Source organism: Cebus imitator, unplaced genomic scaffold, assembly GCF_001604975.1.
Source record: "Cebus imitator isolate Cc_AM_T3 unplaced genomic scaffold, Cebus_imitator-1.0 Scaffold191, whole genome shotgun sequence".
NCBI classification, from domain to species: Eukaryota; Metazoa; Chordata; class Mammalia; order Primates; family Cebidae; genus Cebus; species Cebus imitator.
Window position 1 is genome coordinate 2,798,304 of NW_016107506.1, and position 20,652 is coordinate 2,818,955.

The following is a 20,652-nucleotide window of genomic DNA, read 5'->3' on the forward strand; positions in this document are numbered from 1 at the left end:
CAAACTCAAGCTGAAGGTTCTTTATAAAATAAGAATTTTTTTTTTTTTTTTTTTTTTTGTGACGGAGTTTCGCTCTTGTTACCCAGGCTGGAGTGCAATGGCGCAATCTTGGCTCACCGCAACCTCCACCTCCTGGGTTCAGGCAATTCTCCTGCCTCAGCCTCCTGAGTAGCTGGGATTACAGGCACGTGTCACCATGCCCACCTAATTTTTTGTGTGCTTTTAGTAGTGATGGGGTTTCACCATGTTGACCAAGATGGTCTCGATCTCTTGACCTCATTATCCACCCACCTCGGCCTCCCAAAGTGCTGGGATTACAGGCATGAGCCACCACACCCGGCCCAATAAGTGTAATTTTTAAAAGGTGATCAGGCTAACTATATTCTACAGATCCTATCACTTTTACATTTCAGTTTCTGATCATCTGTGACTCAAGTAACTTACAGGGTGTCAAGTCTAGAATCCCCACCTGTCTGGTAACTCTTGGCTACTTGCTCCCCAACTGTGCAGAAGTAGAATTAAGCAGTGAAGAGAGAAAGAGAGAGAGAGAGACAGAGAGAGAGAGAGAGAGACCAGCAAGTGCCTTCTACAAGCAGCTGTTGCCTGATAATCATAGCTTCACTGAGCATAAAACTGTCACTGTCATTGAAAGTCCATAGCAATTGTTGCTGGGCACCTTCAGGTATGCTAGGCTAAGCCCCGGGGTTACTCTTTACACTTATGTGGTTGCCACTCTTCCCTATTCCCCAAACTGTAAGTGCACACCATATGGTACTCTCATAAAAGCAGCCCCAGTCCTGGTAATTACCTTGAGGGTATCAGAGGATGGACCCAGCTATCCTTTTCACAGGTGCTGCTGGACAAAACAGCTAAGTGGAAAAGGATAAACTAGGATAACTAAAGATCTTAAAGTCAGTAGAGGAGTTTTATCTCCCAAAACAATAGTCTTAAATTTTCCTCTAAGAAAGAATCACTTGTTCAAAAAATGCAGATATCCTGGCCTGGTCCCCATGATCTCTAATTCAGTAAATTTTCCTCTAGGAAAGAATCACTTGTTTAAATATGCAGATTTCCTGGCCCTGTCCTCATGATGTCTGATTCAGTAATTCCCAAGTACTCTCATGCAGATGACAATGGACCAAACTTGGAGATACACTGCTTCAAATATTGGGAGAGGAAATATTTTCAGTAAAACACACAGAAGAAAAAACATATTGCTATCATTTTATAATTTGGTATGAAAGAAAAACTTCTTCTGGATATGACAGTGTAATAACAATTTAGGAAAGCACATTCAAAACTTCTTGTTGTATCTTAAAACAACGTTGGTCTTCTTGTAACTATGAGCAGCACTGGTCACTTTTATGTAAAAATCACTTTATAAAGAATAATGCGTCACTTCTCTTGGCTCTTTGCTTATGGAAAGGTTTAACACAGTGTTGCTTAGTTCTCTGAGTGGAAGCTTGCCTTATTAATATGTTTTTATCCTCCTGTGTCATAATCTGCTTTCAACTAATAAGATCTTCTATTCTAGGGTTTTCTTTCGCTTGGGTTCTTCTTTCCAATCCAAACATGTGGGAGAATATATGGAAAATTACGCCTTCCTGTGTTTGTGTGTACTTCAATTTGGTTTTCTAGCTATGTTGTTGCATGTTGTGAGTTTGGGTATGTTTCTAGATTTTATGTGGGGGCTTAGGTTTTTGTCCATGTTTGAACTATTTTAAGCATGTTTTATGTGGTTCACACAGGTACAAATTGTTACCAAGAAAATAGACCTAAGTCATGTGACATCTAAATGTGGCTCTCTGAAGAACATCCGCCACAGGCCAGGTAAATAAATAATTTTTAGTAGTGTGAGAAATATTTAATTGGAATCAAGAAATGGACCGGAAAACTTTGTTGTTGTTGCAAAATACCTAATTGGAAGGATTTTTTTAAATCTGGATACTTCACATTTTTATTAATAGAAAGTAAAACTGAAAATTTCACGGCATCTTCATTGGGGACAAGTGAACCCAATTACCATGAATAAGACACATTTTAATTAAAAATTAAAATTAAAAATTAAAATGTACATAAGATGCATTTTCTTTATGTATTCAACATGCTTATTGGAGCTCCTTTGACATATGTAGCCTATAAAATACACTAGATCATGTATTCGTGTATAATATTGAATGGAGGTAGCATTTCCAAAGATTTTTTCATAAAATTGATTTCCTACATTATGTAAAATAAGGATTGTGTTGTGCAAAGCTGAAGAAATGTATTTTATCTGGTGAATTTCTCAGATCCTTTATTAGGTCAGTAAACACCATGAATCCCCAGCAGAATGCAATTTTTCCTCAACTTATTTGGCCATGAACCCCTTTTGGTTTTTCAGAATAGTTCATAGGACTAGTGCTCTAAAGTATAATTTATATTCATACTTACTGGAGATTTTCTCCCTTTAAAGTGTGAATCTAACATATTAGGAGCCATTTTTCTGAATATCATGTATTACATGTTTTTGTTAAATTCTGCCTCCATAGAGATGGGCATGTTGGTTCATACCCATAATCCAAGCACTTTGGGAATCCAAGGCAGGAGGATTGCTTAAGGCCAGGGGTTTGAGACAGACTGGGATACATAAGGAAACCCTGTCTCTTTAAAAAAAAAATGGAAAACAAAAATAAGCCAGATATGGTGGTGCATGCTTGTAGTCGTACCCACTTGGGAGGCTGAGGCAGGAGGATCACTTAGTTTCAGGAGTTCGAGGCTGCAGTGAGTTATGATCACACCACTGTACTCCAGCCTGGGCAACAGAGCAAGACCCTGTCTCAAAGGAAAAAACTCTACCTCCATAGATATGTAATAATAGATGACTATCAAATTTATAATGTTCTTGAGAATATTTTGACACAATTCATTTATCCCTTTGAGAACAAAAGGAAAGCAAGTGGTGTTAACTCTCTGTGTTTGGCATCTTAACATGAAAGCAAAGTAACATGTTTTTTCCAATTGTCTCAAATGTTATCAGAAACAAGGTATAATAGCAATTGAGCCATTAGCTGACAATTATTCTGCTAGTCAGGAGAAAATCATTAATAAGTTATTGGTTGAAAAACGAAGATAGGTAGAATAAATTTCAAAATGGATAAATGCATTGAAAACATCTGGAAATCAGGATTCATTTTGTCAATGGGAATTCATTATAAAGTAAGCCAAAGAGTTAGAAACTACATTTATGAAGAAGTCTTCACTACCAGTTTCAGAACTGCTACCATGGAATTAGCTTCTCTGTTATTGATGAGACAGCAGGAAGGTTGTCCCATACTACATATCTTTGAAACTCCCCTGTCCACATCTGAAGCCTACAAACACTGAATTGACTTTGTACTGCCGTGTCAACAACATGGCTAGAGTACTTGGCCACACTGCCTATTTTCTTTCAGAATACAAAAGAAAATGCTGGACTCTTTAATTCTAGACAGTAAGGATATAATTAGTCAAATTCACCTGTGACCTAGATGTACAGAAAAATTTTATACAGATAAGGGACTATTCTGTGTATGATTTGTTCGTCATAAAAGTCCATTGTCATGGACTCCCACCTATTTCTAAATTTAGCTCTTACTTCTTTTATAACTGAATCAAATTACTAAATTCATAAAGAAGTGTAAGCATTAATCCTTGGCAGCAGCAACCTTTTCATAAAGTTACTTTGAATATGGAATATCTAAAGAGAAAATAAAGAAAATAAACACTGTGAGGCACAGATTGAAATATGTGTTCTTCTCAACTTCACTTATAAAGCTTGACAAAGATAATAGTCTTTCACAATTACTGTTCCTGATGGGTGCCAGAAACCTTCAAAAATCAAAGGCATAGATCTCCAAGTTTAAGATACCTGGATTCACTAACAGAATTTCTAGAGGGACTTCATCAGAAATAGACTTCCTAAGCTTCCTTTTCTGAATATTTTTTGAGTCAATAATACATTATTATTTTCACCTCTCAGAAGACAGTTCATACTGAAATTCCATCTCTACAAAATAAAAATAAAAAAGCTAAGCTGAGTGTGGTAGGACTACACACCTGTAGTCCTCGCTACTCAGAGGGCTGAGGCAGGAGGATCATTTGGGCCCAGGAATTCAAGGTTGCAGTGAGCTATGATCATGTCACTTCACTGTAGCCTAGGCAACAGAGCAGACGCTGAATCTAAAAATAAAAATTATAATGACATATTAGCAAAAATTTAACAAGATTATATCGACACAATATATAATCAGAAAAGTAAGTGATTTCTATCAGAGGCTACCAAAAATAAGATCACAAAGAAGTTGTTTTTATCTAGTTGAAAGTACAATGTCCTCTAACCTCTAACCAAAATAAGTCTGTTGTTATGAATTATTACAAATCATGTTAATCTCATCACAACCAACAAGTGATACCTATATGGCCAGGTAAAATGTGGGAAGAATAACACTCCATAAAATGAGGCATATTTTGTGGGAAGGATAACTACATGTGTCTAAACACGAGTTAAATAACATCATACAGTTTCTAAGGCTTAAAAGAAGAACGATTGGATGTTTCTCCAAAATGTAATCTAATTATGTAATACAATCTATAATGTAACCATGTAATTTCAAGAGGCTCCTGGCCAGGCAGTTGGGTATTAACATAGATGTCTAGATATTGCATGAGAAAAACACCTCGCGGCTTAAGAGACCTGTGAAGCCCTAACAAACCTTCTTTTTCATCTACAGTGATACATGAGCAACAGGAATCAAAAATTGCAAAATCTCTTTCATGTTTCCTTACAGCCCATCAGGCATTTTTTCAAAATCAAACTCCCAAGCAAGATACACTTTATGTACTCAACATGCTTACTGGAGCAGCTTTGAAATATGTAATCTATAAAATACATCACAACCAGCAAGTGAGACCTACATTACCACTGGCTTTCCAGAAGAACGCATGTGCTCAAAACCAAGTTGTTGTTAAAGTGAAAGCAAATCTCTTAGGTGGAGATGAGTAAATAAGGAGTCTAATTTCACTTTTTATCCAGATCAAACACATCAGCAGACACTCAGAAATGGTCAAGTTCAGGCTCAAGGACAACAAATAACCTACCCAGTGCGGAAGAACTTTCCATATTTGAAAGCTTGAGAAAGACGTGTAGAGATGGGGAAGACTACACTGAAGAGTGGAGCATGGCACTGTTACAATCAGCAGATCAGAGTTCTAGACTAGTTAGCATTAGGGAAAATGGCATGGTCAAAACTCTGTCTCAATATTATCAGATCAAGGTCACCATCAAATTGATCCTATGGCATCTGTACAGGGAAGAGATGCTGATCTGTCACTCCATATGTGAATTAAAATAAGAGGCTTTTAAAGTTTACTAGTCATAAACAACTTATCTCCTGACTCATTTCATCAGTGAAGCCTTCAATGTTGAACATTTATAAATGAATATATTGCCCACAGGTGTACCATTTCCAGCCTAAAACTTCTTTGGATAAGTAACCTGTTACCATGAAGAGTAATGAAGGGTTTCATTTAAATTTAATTTGGTCCCTGATAAATAAGAGACATGTTCCAACTTTTAGAAAGGATTCAAATCAGATATTTTCGTTTTGCTAATTTTTAGAGTTTTTGTTGTACCAAAAAGCAAAGCCCCTCTGACTTCTTAGATTAGACATGGATAAAGGAGAAAGGTATTAATATGTAAAGCAATCCATATAATGGTATAAGAAGGATGTTATGATCTTGGTTCATATGGGGAAATGATATGGGCTAGAAATTCTAAAAGATTCCTTTTACATATATGGTTGGAGGGATGGTACAGTTAATAAATTTGTGATTTGCAATAGTCTACTGCAATCATTTTTGAGAAATAGTCATCACAAATGCCAGATATAATTATATCAAGGCATTTCTTCCCTCATAGGTGGTGGACGTGTGAAAATTGAGAGTGTGAAACTAGATTTCAAAGAAAAGGCCCAAGCTAAAGTCGGTTCTCTTGATAATGCTCATCATGTACCTGGAGGTGGTAATGTCAAGGTAAGAAACAAAGTTATGAGCCAATCTTGTCTCTTTTTAAAAGAATTATTCTGAAATACTCCTCACCAAAAGAGGTCTCAGACTGAAGACCTGGAAAAATAAGAGGGAGGGATAATAGAGGTGAATAGACGTCATTAATATCAGCCCTGGGAGATGGAGAAAGAGGTTAGGGGCCAATTAAGATACATGCATTAACGAGGACTGATGCTTGTCTCAAACAGATTGATAGCCAAAAGTTGAACTTCAGAGAGCATGCTAAAGCCCGTGTGGACCATGGGGCTGAGATCATTACACAGTCCCCAGGCAGATCCAGCGTGGCATCACCCCGGCGACTCAGCAACGTCTCCTCATCTGGAAGCATCAACCTGCTCGAATCTCCTCAGCTTGCCACTTTGGCTGAGGATGTCACTGCTGCACTCGCTAAGCAGGGCTTGTGAATATTTCTCATTTAGCATTGAAGTAATAATATTTAGGCATGAGCTCTTGGCAGGAGTGGGCTCTGAGCAGGTGTTATATTCATTCTTTATAAACCATAAAATAAATAATCTCGTCCCCAAACTGTAGTAATTGTTACAATTTTATATTTAAAAAAATGAATAGTACATGCAGAAATTGACCTGATTTCCATTTGCAACAGGAAGACACTGGCTTTACATGGGTTCAATTGGACAATTACTTTTGCTCTGCTCTCTTTTGCATGGAGTATTATTATTTTAAAAATTGCATTTTTACCTTTCATGTGCCTGAAGGCTATCCACTACATTCCGAAGGCCTTGTTAAAATCCAAGCTGCTCATTTCACTATTCTGTTTCTGAGTGAGAAGATGAAAAACTGCCCATTGTAACTTATTTCAGGTTAAATTAAACCAAGGAGTCTGATTGCAGGAAGGGAAGAGCATGTAAGAAATAAGTTTTTTTAAAGTGTTATTTTGTATAAATGGGAAGAAAGATTCAATTAAGTTATTAACATTTGGGACCTGGATAATTATATCAGAGTATGTCAATCCAATAAATTATTTAACTAACTAAAAAATAGTTGCAAAGCATTTGAGCTGTGTTTGAGGAAGTGATATAAAAGTGCATCCCTTAAGAATGATGCACTTTCATTAGGATGGACTCGTGTCTGATTAGAATGTCAGTTGATCAGCTAGATTTGTGTCCACACTACCAGTTTCACACCCCCTTTCCGTCTGTTTGATACAGTATTATAGATATAAATATATATATATATTTCTCTGTGGCCATTTGTGATACTTCCTCATATACTTGAATATTATACTTCTTTATTCACAGTATCTGTGTCTCCTGCACCCTTTGGTGTTGCAATTTTAGGTATGTGAAAGTAGATGTTAGCAGGGTTCTCTCCCTATTAAAAAAAATACATTAAAAAAGACAAAAAATTTTAGCATGAAGTTGCTTTCTGTAACAACTCAAAGCCGTAACCCTGTTTTAGTGCCAGATATAAGTCTCTCCCGTGATGCTAGAAAAAATTATTTTTCTTTGCTTTCACCAACATGGAGTTTGTGGGGGTGGGTCCAGTTATACATGAAAGGGTTTACAGATTGTTGGTTTGAGATTATGGATTTATTTCATTTTTAATCACAGAATAGTTTGGGTTTTATTCCTATTATTATTCACAAAACCAACTTAAGATCTTTTCTTTATTTTTCTTTTTTTTCCATTTGCTAAAGTTGAAAGTTGAAACTAACAGTAAGTTTGAAATATGTTTTCTCATTTTTCCAAATAGTATCTGTTATTAAATTCTCTAATAGAATATGTTTGTCTTTCTTACCCAAAGTAAAGTTTCCCTAATCAGAAAGAAAAAAATACAACACTTTGAGACACTATATCTAAAAAACACTTGAGACACAGGTATCTAAATCAGTTTTTTTCCAAGACTCTAACATTACATTCTGTAAAGTGACACAATGTGATCTAGTATTATTTATCTGTAGATAATAGTGTTCTGACTGTATGTACAGTCTAGAAATCACAAATCAATTAATTCCTCTCACAAATCATTCATTTTAGACTTACAAATAAGCAATGAAATAGTCAATGGCCTGATTAAAGCCAAGAGCTACCAGGCTGGATGGACACATTTTAGTATTTCATCTGTTCTTTTTCTTGTTCGGGGCTAGCAGGTTGGATCTAAACCATTAAAATCAAATGGGTCACTAGGCATGTGATCTCTCTGAGCCAAATCAGTTCCTGAATATAAAGGAGGAAATGATGCAGATGGACTGAGGCAACGGGGAAGTATAGAAACATCTATGACAAAAGCCAAGGGATGCAAAGACAGGGATACAGGTGCTTTTTTGGTGACCAAGTGGATATGGCAACCAATGTAACTCCCATACAAGATACCTTAGGAGCAAACCCACACCACTCATTCTCAGCTAAGAGATTTTGCGCAGGCAAACATGTCTTAAACCACTTATAAATCTGTTATTTTATATGACAGCCAAAACCTTAGAAGCTATTGAGTAGGATCATAGATATGCCTATTTTCTGCCTATTAATTGCTGTGAGGTTTGATTTGACCAGTCTAGGCAATTTATTCATCAGCCTCCCTTGAAGTGCACCAGAAAATAGAAGAAAGGTGTGTGGAGACTTAGGGTATTTTCTTACATGTTTTGATAGTCTTAAATAGTGACTAAAGTTCTCTAGAAAGAAGTTAACAGCTCATTAGAAAAGTTTTAACCTGTGAAATAAGTATTTTTCTCAACATTTTTTAAAGTTTTTATATGTTAACACTAAGTAAACATTCTACATACTAAAATTCAGTTTATTACAAATACATGTCAAAAATAAAGATTATAGGAGGCACCAAACTATTAGATTTGGCATCAAAACAAATGTTTATTTCTAATCACAGCAAAATTATAATGAATAAATGTTCTTGTTTTGTATGGAATACAATTCTTGTTTAAAATTAACAGAAAGGAACTGATCATTTGTACCAGTAAGGAGAGAAACACACAGGTTAAATGTCTTCTTGTGGGGTTAAGGGGTAACACCCATCTTGCCTTCACTCTCAAGATAACGACTCAAATTAAGCTTTCTGAGCACCACTTCTGTGGGGACACACATACGCTGATCTAGGAATGAAATCTTCATGGTCTCAGTTCTAGATCTACTATGCCAGTTTCTCTTTGGCTTTAGCCTTTGAGAAACTGTATAAGAATACATAAGTAATCCAGAGCTGTGAAGAGTTAAAAGGCCAACTTCTCCAATGAACTCATTCTCTGGGTCACTTGCAACCAAAAATTGGATACCTCATAATGATGCAGCAAAGACCCGAGTTCATGATGAGTTTCAAAGGCCACGTTCATTTAGGAACCAACTCTCTCTGGATTCACCTGCTGAGTTGCAGCAGGGTGATGGGCTGACATCCCACCTACAAGCATGACACCTGTGTAACACCAGCTAGGTATGGCTGAAGAAGACTGAAGAGAGAATGTCATTAAATGGAAGAATGTACTGATCTTAGTGACCTTCTCCACACACACACACACCTACAGTAATACAGCAAGAGTGGGATAATCAGCCAATACATAACATCATGTCAGTATTTTATTAAAGAAATAATCTGAATATGGTTGATTTTGACATAGCTGCAATTATAGTTTTCTTCTATTTTTCAAGCCACAGTAAGGAAAATAAACTACTCATGGTCTAAATAGCAGAGATAAAGTAGATTCACGGCTTGGTAAGGAAATTCTAAGCATTCCTTCAAAGACTGATATACTAAAATCAGCATTGATGTTTTGGTTTTTTTAACACCTAGGATTTTTAGCTTGGGTGTGTAGGTGAAGGCCAAGACCCTCTGCAGGAAAAAGCGTATTTTCAAACTCAGAAAATAAAATGTCAATCATAAAGTCTACTTCAACTTTAGCAAAAAGAAAAAAAAATCAACAAAAAGTATACTCTGTATGCTGGGATTCCGAGGTTCCAACACACCGTTACAAATCTGTGGGGGGTTTCTTTCTTCTGATAATTCTAGAGCCTGTTACCATAGAAAGGCATTTCTTCAATGGCTGGTTGTAGTTAGTTCATGTTTTTCAATCAAATTTGCAAATGTATTTGTTGCTGTATAGTGATTGTTTTGCAAAATAAAATTGCTTGTCACCTAACTGCTGGTTTTGGTTTCAGACTGTTTAATTGCTTCTTCTCTGGGAGAAAAAAAAATATATATATATATATATATATATATATTTATATATTTATATATATATATATATATATATATATGAGAGAGAGTGTGTGTTTGTGTGTGTGTGATACAACCAAAGAAAAATTGTGAAGAGAAGGCATTATTATCAGCTGAGTTTCTATTATGTGTCAGGCCCTATACTAAATGGCTTTATATTAGCTCAGTTAACAAGGAAATTTATTTTTATCACTACTGTATCAGCAGGATGCCATCTTTTGCAAGTGACAAAAACTCTAATTAAACGGGCTTAAACGTAAAGGTGAATTTGTTGTAGGCTCAAGTAACTGACTACCCAGGTGTATCTGCCTCAGGCATGGCTGGATCCAGGCCCTCAAACGATGTCATCAGGAATGTTTCCTTTTCCAGCGTTTAGTTCTGCTTCCTCTGTGTTGGCTTTCTTCTCAGGAAGGCACCCCTTCTCTGATGGGCACCAGAAGCTCCAGATTTTACAACCTATCCAAGAAAGCCTTTTTCCAGTAGCCCAAGTCCAGGGTCTGAAAATCACTGAACTATTAATACTTGGATCTCCTGCTTACTTGTGCTAATTGAGCAGGCTTGGCTCACATACCCAACTCTATCACAGGTGGTTGAAGTAGGAGGAGAATAAGGGGAGAAGTGGTTTTATTCTCCTCCATACTACCTGAGCTAATCATGGAGAGGAAATGTTCCCTCAAAAGTTAATTCAGGCTACTCCTGCCAGGAGAGAAGAATTGATGCCGTCCAGGAATCGATGCTGTACAGGCTGTGCAGGCCACAAAAACAAATATGTGGTATAGCTGCACCCTATTCATCTTTTAGCTCCTTACTGCTCAGATTATGCTCAAGCTTCACCAGGGAGCTTGATAAAAATACAGATTCCCAGGCTCCACCCCAGACCAACTTACTAACATTCCCCCAAGTGATTCATCTGCAACTCAAACATTTCAGAAACACTCAGCTCATTCGGTCCCTGCTAATGTGTTTAAGGAGAAAGAGCTCAACTGCAGGCCTCTAACAGATAAAAATTATCCCAAAGACTATTTCAGAAAGCATCGCTACCTCTGATGTCAAACTAGGAATCAAGACATAGAAAGCTGTCACTGGTAAAAGAAATATTTCTGTCTGTATTAGAGGTTTTCCAGCCCTCAGACCATTTAAATTTGGCTAAATCCTACTTCTCTTATCAATGGCCTCACTTCTCAGTCTCCCTTTGCTAATAATGCAGATTTTGTAAAACCCAGAAAGAATTATTAGTGTCTCTCTTTAATAATTCCTTAAAATCAGCACACATGTTGCCCTTTAGAGTCTTCAAACCACTAGGATCAAATTCGTCCAGTAGCATGAATCACCATAAAATTGGTTTTCTTTTTTATTAGTTAACAAGGCAAGGAAAGGTTTATTTGCCTTGATAGAGACAAGTAACTGATAAATAATGGAAGACGACAGGATCACATTGAATGTAACTTACAGAAAGATAAATGTTCCCCTTCTTGTTTATGATGTGACACTTGTAGACCTACGACTTCAAGAATTTAGGACTAGAAAACTGTCAAAAGTATACAGTCTAGCAAGCTAAAATTGTTTCAAAATATTCAGCCTTTCACTAGTTTTTTTTGAGCATGATGAAGCACCATCATAGACAGTCTCCTTAAAGTCCCCTTTCCCCCTCTTATGCCATTCCCTCACAAATATGTCTCAGCTGTTCCCACTTCTACTCCCTTAAAAGCTCCTGAACTAGCTTGTGCCTTACGAACTGTTGCAGGAAGTCCAGATGGGCAGCACAGGAGGCCTACACTGGCACCTAGCAGTCTGCTTTCCTATCAGATAGCCTGCCACAGTTCTTATTTGCCTACCCCATCTCTGCATTACACACCCTCAACCAAGTCAGAAGAAGACTGGAACCTTCTCAGAGGAGACACTGCCTTTGGTGACATGCTGGTAGGCAAATACCTGGTGCACATATAACCATACCATGGTCACCTCTAGTCCCTCAAGAACCTCTCTCGTGGTTGCTTATGAAAACTAGTCACCACAGGGCTTGAACTCAGCATAATATAAAAGATGGACAACAGGAACTAAGAAGGCAATACAGGTTCCTGAGGCAAAAAACAGAAGGATGTTGTAATAGATAGGCCCTATGGGGTGAATTGGGCTAACAGATGCCTAAGGTAAGGAGTTTTTATGATTCATGCTAATAGTCACCTCCATTTTAAATCCACCCAAACCCCAACTGATGTGGGTATTAAGAATTTTAATTTTATACTTATTTAGTGATTGTGCCAGGCATCCTTAAAAACATATGTTAACTCCTAATAGCATTGTATTTCTCAGCATCACCATTTTACAGATGAGGAAACTGGGGCTTAGGTCATTTAAAATTTAATGGCAGAGCTAGAATTTTAACCCAAGCAGCGCAACAATAGATGTTTCATCTAATGGATTAGTTTTAACCTAATTAAATATTCTAATAAACCATTTTTATGATAATAATAATGATGTTGAATACATAGTATATAATACCATACTATATATCTATTACAAGGGTTAGAAAAATGTTTGTATATTTGCTATTCAGCAAAGGATAAAACAGGTTTATGAATGATAAACAATATCATTTATGCAAAGAGAAATGTCCTTTTTTTCAGTAAATACAAGTCATCCAATGACAATCAATTAAATTAGAAGTCATTGGAAGAATTTTATGTGGTTCTGTGCATCAAGTTATGGCTCATACAAAAAAAAATGTAGCAAGTGACATTTACATCAGGCAAAGACCAACTAAAAATTTCTGAAAATCAACAATTTATTTGGAAATTTCTAGAAAAATCACATGAGCTATTTGTACTACAACACGCATCACTAAATAAGCAGTTTTATAATTGACATTGTTTAGAGAATAAAAGCAAGTTTTCTAGTATGTATGTTAACTTACAATAGTGTACCAGCCAATAAATATTTTAACATCACCTTTGCTTCCAGCCTCGTTACAAGCATGACATGCCACTTAGATTTTCCTTATGAAAACAAGGATCTATAGTTTACAGTATAATATATGAGGACACCCGATTAAGCCTTAGATGTGGAATGCACACTTCAGACAGTCTTGTTGAATTTTAGGAACTTTAGTAAATAAAAACATACTGATACTCATTAGCATCAGAAAACTAAGACACAAGTAGATTCCAAGGGGACTTCTCAGCCATTTTCCTGCTTCAAACACACAAAAAGCAGAAAGCACTCATCATGTGAATACCAAAGTACCAATATTTCATATTTTCCTGTGTAACCAGAATGTTGAACAAGCATGACTCATATGAATTTTGATCATAACACAAATTTATTTTTGTCTCTCACAGTTCCTTTAAACATCCTACTAAATGGTGGAAGGAATCTTCTCCTGCCTCAAGCTGAAGACTTGGTCAAACCCATGACTTTTTAGTCACTCTCAGATAATAAAATTATTTTTGTTGTAAAAAAAAAAGGCTTGATTATAAAGTGTCCCATTTCAGACATTTAAATGTCCAACACATGAAATAATGAAAACACTGAACAGATGGTGTAAGGTCCATACCATGGATTTGCCTTAAGGCTGTAAGCCTGCATTGAGATTGGGGCATAATCATCTGTTTCCTTCTCTATGGACTCACTTTTTTTCCTCCTGACAGGTGCTGGGTTTGCTCCCTTCACAGATAAAACTTGGGGAGTAAGAAAAAAATAAGGCTAGGTCTTACTTGTTTGGGGGTGGTGCACTCCATGACTGTGGTTGCTTAAGGAGATCTTTTCTCTTTTTCAGTGGACATCCAGTGATACACCTCCAGCCTCTTTCTACCAAGTATTCTAGCCCATCCAGGCAGTCCTACTGGACAGCACCCAAGATGTCTCTCTCCAACTCTCTCTCCCACCTGTCTCTCACTTGGCCTGCATGTATTACCTACCCTAATAACTCTGTTGGAGGCAGATCCCAACTCAGCAGCATTCCTCAGATTTCAAAATCAGAGCCATCAGCTTTCTCTAGCCACTTGATTCTCCAGCCTGAAAAATCTAGTGTCTACCAACATCTGTGCCCCTCAACATGATGGAACACATTTCAGTGCTTTCCAAATAGTCCTTTTAAATCTCTCTCTCTTAAAAAAAAAAAAAAAATGGAATCTTGCTCTGTCACCCAGGCTGTAGTGCAGTAGCATGATAATGGCTCACAGCATCCTCCGCCACCTGGGTTCAAGTGATTCCCCTGCCTCAGCCTCCTGAGTAGCTGGGACTACAGGCACATGCCACCATGCCTGGCTAATATTTTTTGTATTTTGGTAAAGACTGGGGTTTCACCATGTTGACAAGGATGGTCTTTTTTTTTTTTTTTTAGACAGAGTTTCACTCTTGTTACCCAGGCTGGAGTGCAATGGCGTGATCTCAGCTCACCACAACCTCCACGTCCTGGGTTCAGGGAATTCTCCTGCCTCAGCCTCCTGAGTAGCTGGGATTACAGGCACGTTCCACCATGCCCAGCTAATTTTTTGTATTTTTAGTAGAGATGAGCTTTCACCATGTTGACCAGGGTGGTCTAGATCTCTTGACCTCGTGATCCACCCGCCTCGACCTCCCAAAGTGCTGGGATTACAGGCGTGAGCCACCGTGCCTGGCCAGGATGATCTTGATCTCCTGACCTTATGGTCCACCCGCCTTGGCCTCCCAAAGTGCTGGGATTACAGGCTTGAGTCACCGCACTGGGCCTTAAATCTCTTTATTAAACTTAGGAATGGAAGGTAGCACCCCCTCCCCCTCCCCCAAAAGAAGTATGACCCACAGACAGGATAGGGAATCCCTTACCAGTCTCATCAAATCCTACTCTGTCCCATTTTTGTGTCTTTTATCTGATAGAAACAAATCTTTGATGTCATTTCCTGTGTACATCTGCACATGGGAAGGGGCCATTTTTCACTCTCATTTTTGTGACCTGATGTTAATCAGCCCAGCCCCTTAGTAGATTCTCACATGGAAAGAATCCCATGTTAACATCTTGTTGCAATTGCCTTTTCCACACTTTTGGCTAGAGTGGCCTCATAATGTCTGGACCCTTTTAAACAGAAAACAAATAAAAACCATAAACACTCATTGAATGCTATATCCTCATCTGCTCTAGTGCCCTCAGGGCATTCAGAGCCAAGTGAGGGAAGCAGATCATACACAACCAGCCCCAGTGCAAGATAAACAGTGATACGTAGTGGAAGTGGAAGTCACACAGAGATCCAGGGGACAAAAGAGGAGTCAGAAAGGACAAGGGGATGAAAAGAGACTTTGAAAGCAAAGGCATAAAGGCATGAGTGAAGGACACATTCTGAACATAAAAATCACTTGGTATATCTGGAGTAGAGATAGGTCCAAAGAAAGGAGGCCAGGAAAAAATAAATAAGGAGCTTAAAGGCAGATTTTAGATCTTCTATCATATTCAGAAGCTTGATTTCTATTGTGTAAGCTAGCATAGCCATTAAAAATTTTTGAGGAGAAATGATGTGATCAGATCTGAATTTTAAAAGAGTAATTTTGGCAACATTGTGCAGATTGTACCTAAAAGAAGAATCATTAGTTGGCGAAATCAGGGAGAGATAATTAGAGCCTGGACCAGAGAGTGGCAGTGGTAGCATGGAGGAAGGAACAAGCTTAGCACAATTTTGAAATAAAAGTGACAGAACATAGTGACCATGTGATATGAGTTGGTTAATCGAGAACGAGAGATCAACCTGAGGCTTTTCACTTGCGTGAGCAAGTAGGTGATAATACAATTAACAAGATGCAGTATACAGGTGAAGAAGATGAGGTGTCAGTGGATTATCCATAAAGAAAGATAGGCTGGGCGCGGTGGCTCACGCCTGTAATCCCAGCACTTCGGGAGGCTGAGGCAGGTGGAGGGCCTGAGGTCAGGCGTTCAAGACCAGTCTGGCCAACATGGCATAACCCTGACTGTACTGAAAATACAAAAATTAGCCGGGCATGGTGGCGGGAGCCTGTAATCTCAGCTACACAAGAAGCTGAGGCAGGAGAATCCATTGAACCCAGGAGGCAGAGGTTGCAGTGAGTCGAGATCATGCCACTGCACGTTCCAGCCTGGGCGACAGAGCAAGACTCTGCCAAAAGAAGAAGGAAGGAAGGAAGAAAGGAAGGAAGGAGGGAGGGAGGGAGGGAGGGAGGGAGTGAAGAGAAATCTCAGGAAATTATTAATTCCCATCTGGATCTTAGAAGCAGGATCACAACCAGTGATGGTTATATTCTTATCACTCCAGATTCTGGATGGTCCAAGCCAGGGGAGATTAAATAAGAGAAAGAAGAGTGGCTTGCCCTAATCATCTCTAACCCAACCATATTGATCAGTAATGAGCATTGCAAAAGCTAGGCTTTTGAAATAGGAAGAGTCCTGTTTATTAGATGCGATGCACAAAGTAGGAAATAATAGCTACAACTTACGTCTCTTATAATTCATCTCAGGGCATTATTCTCTCCAAATTCAGGCGTTATCCCTTAGGATGGGACTAGTTGACCATGAATGCAATGTTGATGACCACCCCAGGTCTATGACTTGTCTGTTCTGTGTCCCGGTAGATGTTGCTTGCCTTAGCGAAAGAGGAACTGAGTTTCAAAACATTATTTGAGCCAGTAGGATGCAGGCTACATCACATCAGTGGAGTTATTTTATGTTCAACTCCTCCTGTGTCATCATCAGTGTTGGGTCTATTAATTGGTCTATTGTCCTAAGATAGTTACATCTGAAGTTGAGAGAGCATCTTTTTATTCTAATTGTTTTATTTGTTGTTGATATTCACTAATTAGACATCAGACATATATTTACCTTAGCTCCATTTATTTTGTTTAGGGATGAAACATCTGATCATCTAAGAATAACATTCTAAAGTCAGCAATGGCCAGAACAAAGTTATTAATTTTCTGTAGTCCCAAAATATTTGACATTTATTCTAATGTTCTCATTTGCCAAAGTTCATAATACCTTATAGGAATTTCAAAAATTCCTATAACATATAATTGATGCCAGTCCTAGGGAATGGATGAACTCATTCAGGCTGAGCTCACAATAGAGAGAAGAATTAAAAAGTCCAAAATGAGATTAAGTGTAATTTTCACATTGAAGTGACAAGTAGAGAAAAAGGGCGATCAGAAAACCTGAGGACCAGTTATTGGAGGGATGTTCCTAGGAGAAAAATGTTACAAAGCCACAGGAGTAGATGTTGCATAGCCTTAAAATCTGCAGTCTGCCGAATGTGAGAAATGAGAAGCTGTTGAGTTTTAGGATGGATCACTCAGTCACTTTGCAGAACAATGGTGGATGCTGAAGCTAGAACAAGGTTTCTTGGGCTGTACTTCTTCATTTCACTTGTATATAACAGTGGCAAATTACAATATCTTCCCCAGTTCCTCAAGGACAATCTGAAAAGAATTTCCCCACTCATAGCATGGGAACTTTGAATATAAACATTTTTCTCTAGAAATGCCTTTCGTCCAGGGCACACAATGTCAACATCATCAGTGATAAAAAGGCCTCTCTCTGTGCTTTGGCATCTTGCCCTGTCACTCCAACAGCTGCTTCTGAAAGCCAACTTCTACTTTTATTGGCTCACAATCACCTGGATTTGCTATCTTGCCGTTTCATGGACGCTAACTGACACTGGCTTCTAAATGAATATAAATCTATTTGCTTGTATAAGGAAAATTACAAATACAGTTTTTCAAAAGAGCAAACAGGCTTTGGTAAGTATATGAAGAAGCTTCAACTCAAGGGAATGTTGGGTTAAAGTGATTATAGTCTGTTTCATGACTTATTCATTCATTGATCTTAGATTAAATCCTTTAACCAATTCTTCCAGCCACAAGAATGATGATGATAATTCTTGCTTATGTCCTTGTATTTCAGCCAATTAGATTTCCAGAGTGATTTGTGATTTTCAAATGACAATTATTGAGTTTTCTCATTTATACATTATAAGAATAGTGGATGATGAGTTGATGAATTTAAAATACTCTGCCTTCAGGACCAGTGTGGAAAACCACAGTAGATTAATTTTGGTTACATAATTTATTGTGATTTCTTCTCCAGATATACTTGAATGTATTATACAATCATGCAATCATAAAACTGCCTTTGAATTTTTTTCTATTTTGATCCAATTCCTATGCTCTCATATGCATGCATGTGAGCATACTCTAAATAATCTACATTTTATGATGTGCCCATTCTAAAATTAAGTTAGTTTTTAATTTCTTAGTGGGAAGTGTTTCTGACAACTCCAGCACGAAAAGAAGAGGAGGAGACTGGGTTTGCAGGCTAGCTCTTACAGAGAACTTATAATTCCTCCCAGTTACATCACCTGTGCTTTCATTCCTGGTGCCAGGGGATCAATCGTGCTTGATTAGAGAAGCACATTCACAGCAACACAACTTGTGCAAAGCAAGAAAAATTCAAGATAAGACGGGGCATTTACCTTTGTCTTTGAAGGAAATTTCCCACTAATATAAAAATAAAAATCACGTTGAATTGTAATGTATAAATTGGTGACTTCCAGTCTGTTTAGAACATAATTTTAATATAGGAAAGCAAGTAGAATACTTCTTCCTGATCATCAAATCCACATCCAATGTCATTCCCTCCCTTTTTACAGCAAAATTTCTCACCAGTTTTCTCCAGAGAAGCATCAAAGTTTAATAAAATCAATTACATACACTTGAGAGGACGAGCCTAGCTGTGATATAAGTGAAAGAAGTAAACATTGAAGAAAAATTGGCAAAAACATCCACATACTAGAAAAAGAAGATTCAAATTACCAACTTTGATGTAGCACAAATCATGGAACAAGATGAGATATCTTTGTTGTTGCAAAGGTGTTTCAATTACAAGGGCCTTTATTCTCTATACAAGAGACTTGGTCGAATCTTTTTCTGTGTTTGAACCAGTAACAAAGCTTGTGCTCAGCTATTTCTAATTCCCCAGCCGTGGCACCTGAGAGGAACCCATAGCAACTATTCCTTGTGTGGTGGAATTTTCCTAACTCACTAAGCTATGGTCTTAACACTACCAGAAAGGAAACTTCCTAAGTTCTTCTTTTGAAGAATTGTATGTTGTTCTTGCCATCTAACATATTTTCTTCAGCAGACAAATGTTATTCTTACACAGGTTGGGTGCTTGTCTTCAATTCAATAACTATATGAATTTTACAGCAAGAGCTTATGGATTGATTGGTATGGGTGTGATAAATCAGTCTTTTCCTTTGGGAAGCTGATCTTTAGGATCTTTCCTTGGAAAAAGATTAAACCCAAGAATAATCTCTTATGTAAATTAGAGGTTATAAACAGACAGTGACCAGTTTTAAGAAGCAGAATTAAATAACATAGTCAATTGTTTGGTATTTTCAGCAATTTATATACAGACATAATGGTGAATTATGGTTCTTGCTGCTTATAATGTATTTAAGGGAATCAAAATGTATTGCTTTTCGAATACGCCTTACATGTTTTGACACATTGCCTCTTTTAATCTTCATAATAACTCTATGAGATAAATATTATTATATTCATTTTATGTTAAAGAAATAAGAACCCATAAGGCTAAATAACTTGTCCACTATCACAGAGATAATAAATGACTGAGAAGTGAATTACATGAACTCCTGTGACAGAAAACCCATCTAAACAATGCTATATTATAAGAAGGGCATCAGCTTCTTGTAATAGAGAATTTATTGACATTTGCAATTATATATTTATTAAAATAAAACCCTCAATCTGATCCTGAAAGGAGAAACTGTGTAGTACCATACAGAGAACATGAGCTTTCAAATCCTGACCTTACTGTTTCTTGGTTATATAACTTTAGGCAACTTACTTAGTTTTTTCTGTGCCTCAATTTCCATACTTAAAAAATGGAGACACTGCTAGGTACACACACACACACACACACACACACACAAAATACAATTAAAAAGGGAGTGAAATTCACAATAGCAAAGACATGGAATCAACCCAAATATCCGTCAGTGATGGACTGGATAAAGAAAATGTGGTACTTATACAACATGGAATACTATGCAGCCTAAAAAAATGAAATCAAGTCCTTTTCAGGGACATGGGTGGAGCCGGAAGCCGTTATCCTCAGCAAACTAACACAGGAACAGAAAACCAAACACTACATGTTCTCACTTATAAGTGGGAGGTGAACAATGAGAACATATGAACACAGGGAGGGGAATCACACCCACTGGATCATGCCAGTAGGGTTGGGGGGAGGGAGAACATCACAATAAATAGCTAATGCATACTGGACTTATTAATAGGTAGGTGATGGGTGATAGATGCAGCCAACCCTATGGTACATGTTTACCTATGTAACAAACCTGCATGTCCTGCATATGT

At 37.6% G+C, this 20,652-nt stretch overlaps 1 protein-coding gene across 35 annotated transcripts in view; it reads left to right on the forward strand.

Annotated features, from left to right (window-relative positions):
• The window catches only part of MAP2 (microtubule associated protein 2), a 303,522-nt gene extending 293,336 nt beyond the window's left edge, over positions 1-10,186 (forward strand). For all 35 annotated transcript variants that reach the window (XM_037745066.1, XM_037745079.1, XM_037745071.1 and 32 more), the window contains 3 exons: positions 1,749-1,830; positions 5,939-6,051; positions 6,273-10,186. In XM_037745066.1, coding sequence (XP_037600994.1) covers positions 1,749-1,830; positions 5,939-6,051; positions 6,273-6,488 — 411 coding nt within the window. In that variant the 3' untranslated portion in view covers positions 6,489-10,186. The remainder of the gene's footprint in view (positions 1-1,748; positions 1,831-5,938; positions 6,052-6,272) is intronic.
• Positions 10,187-20,652: the final 10,466 nt, after the last annotated feature.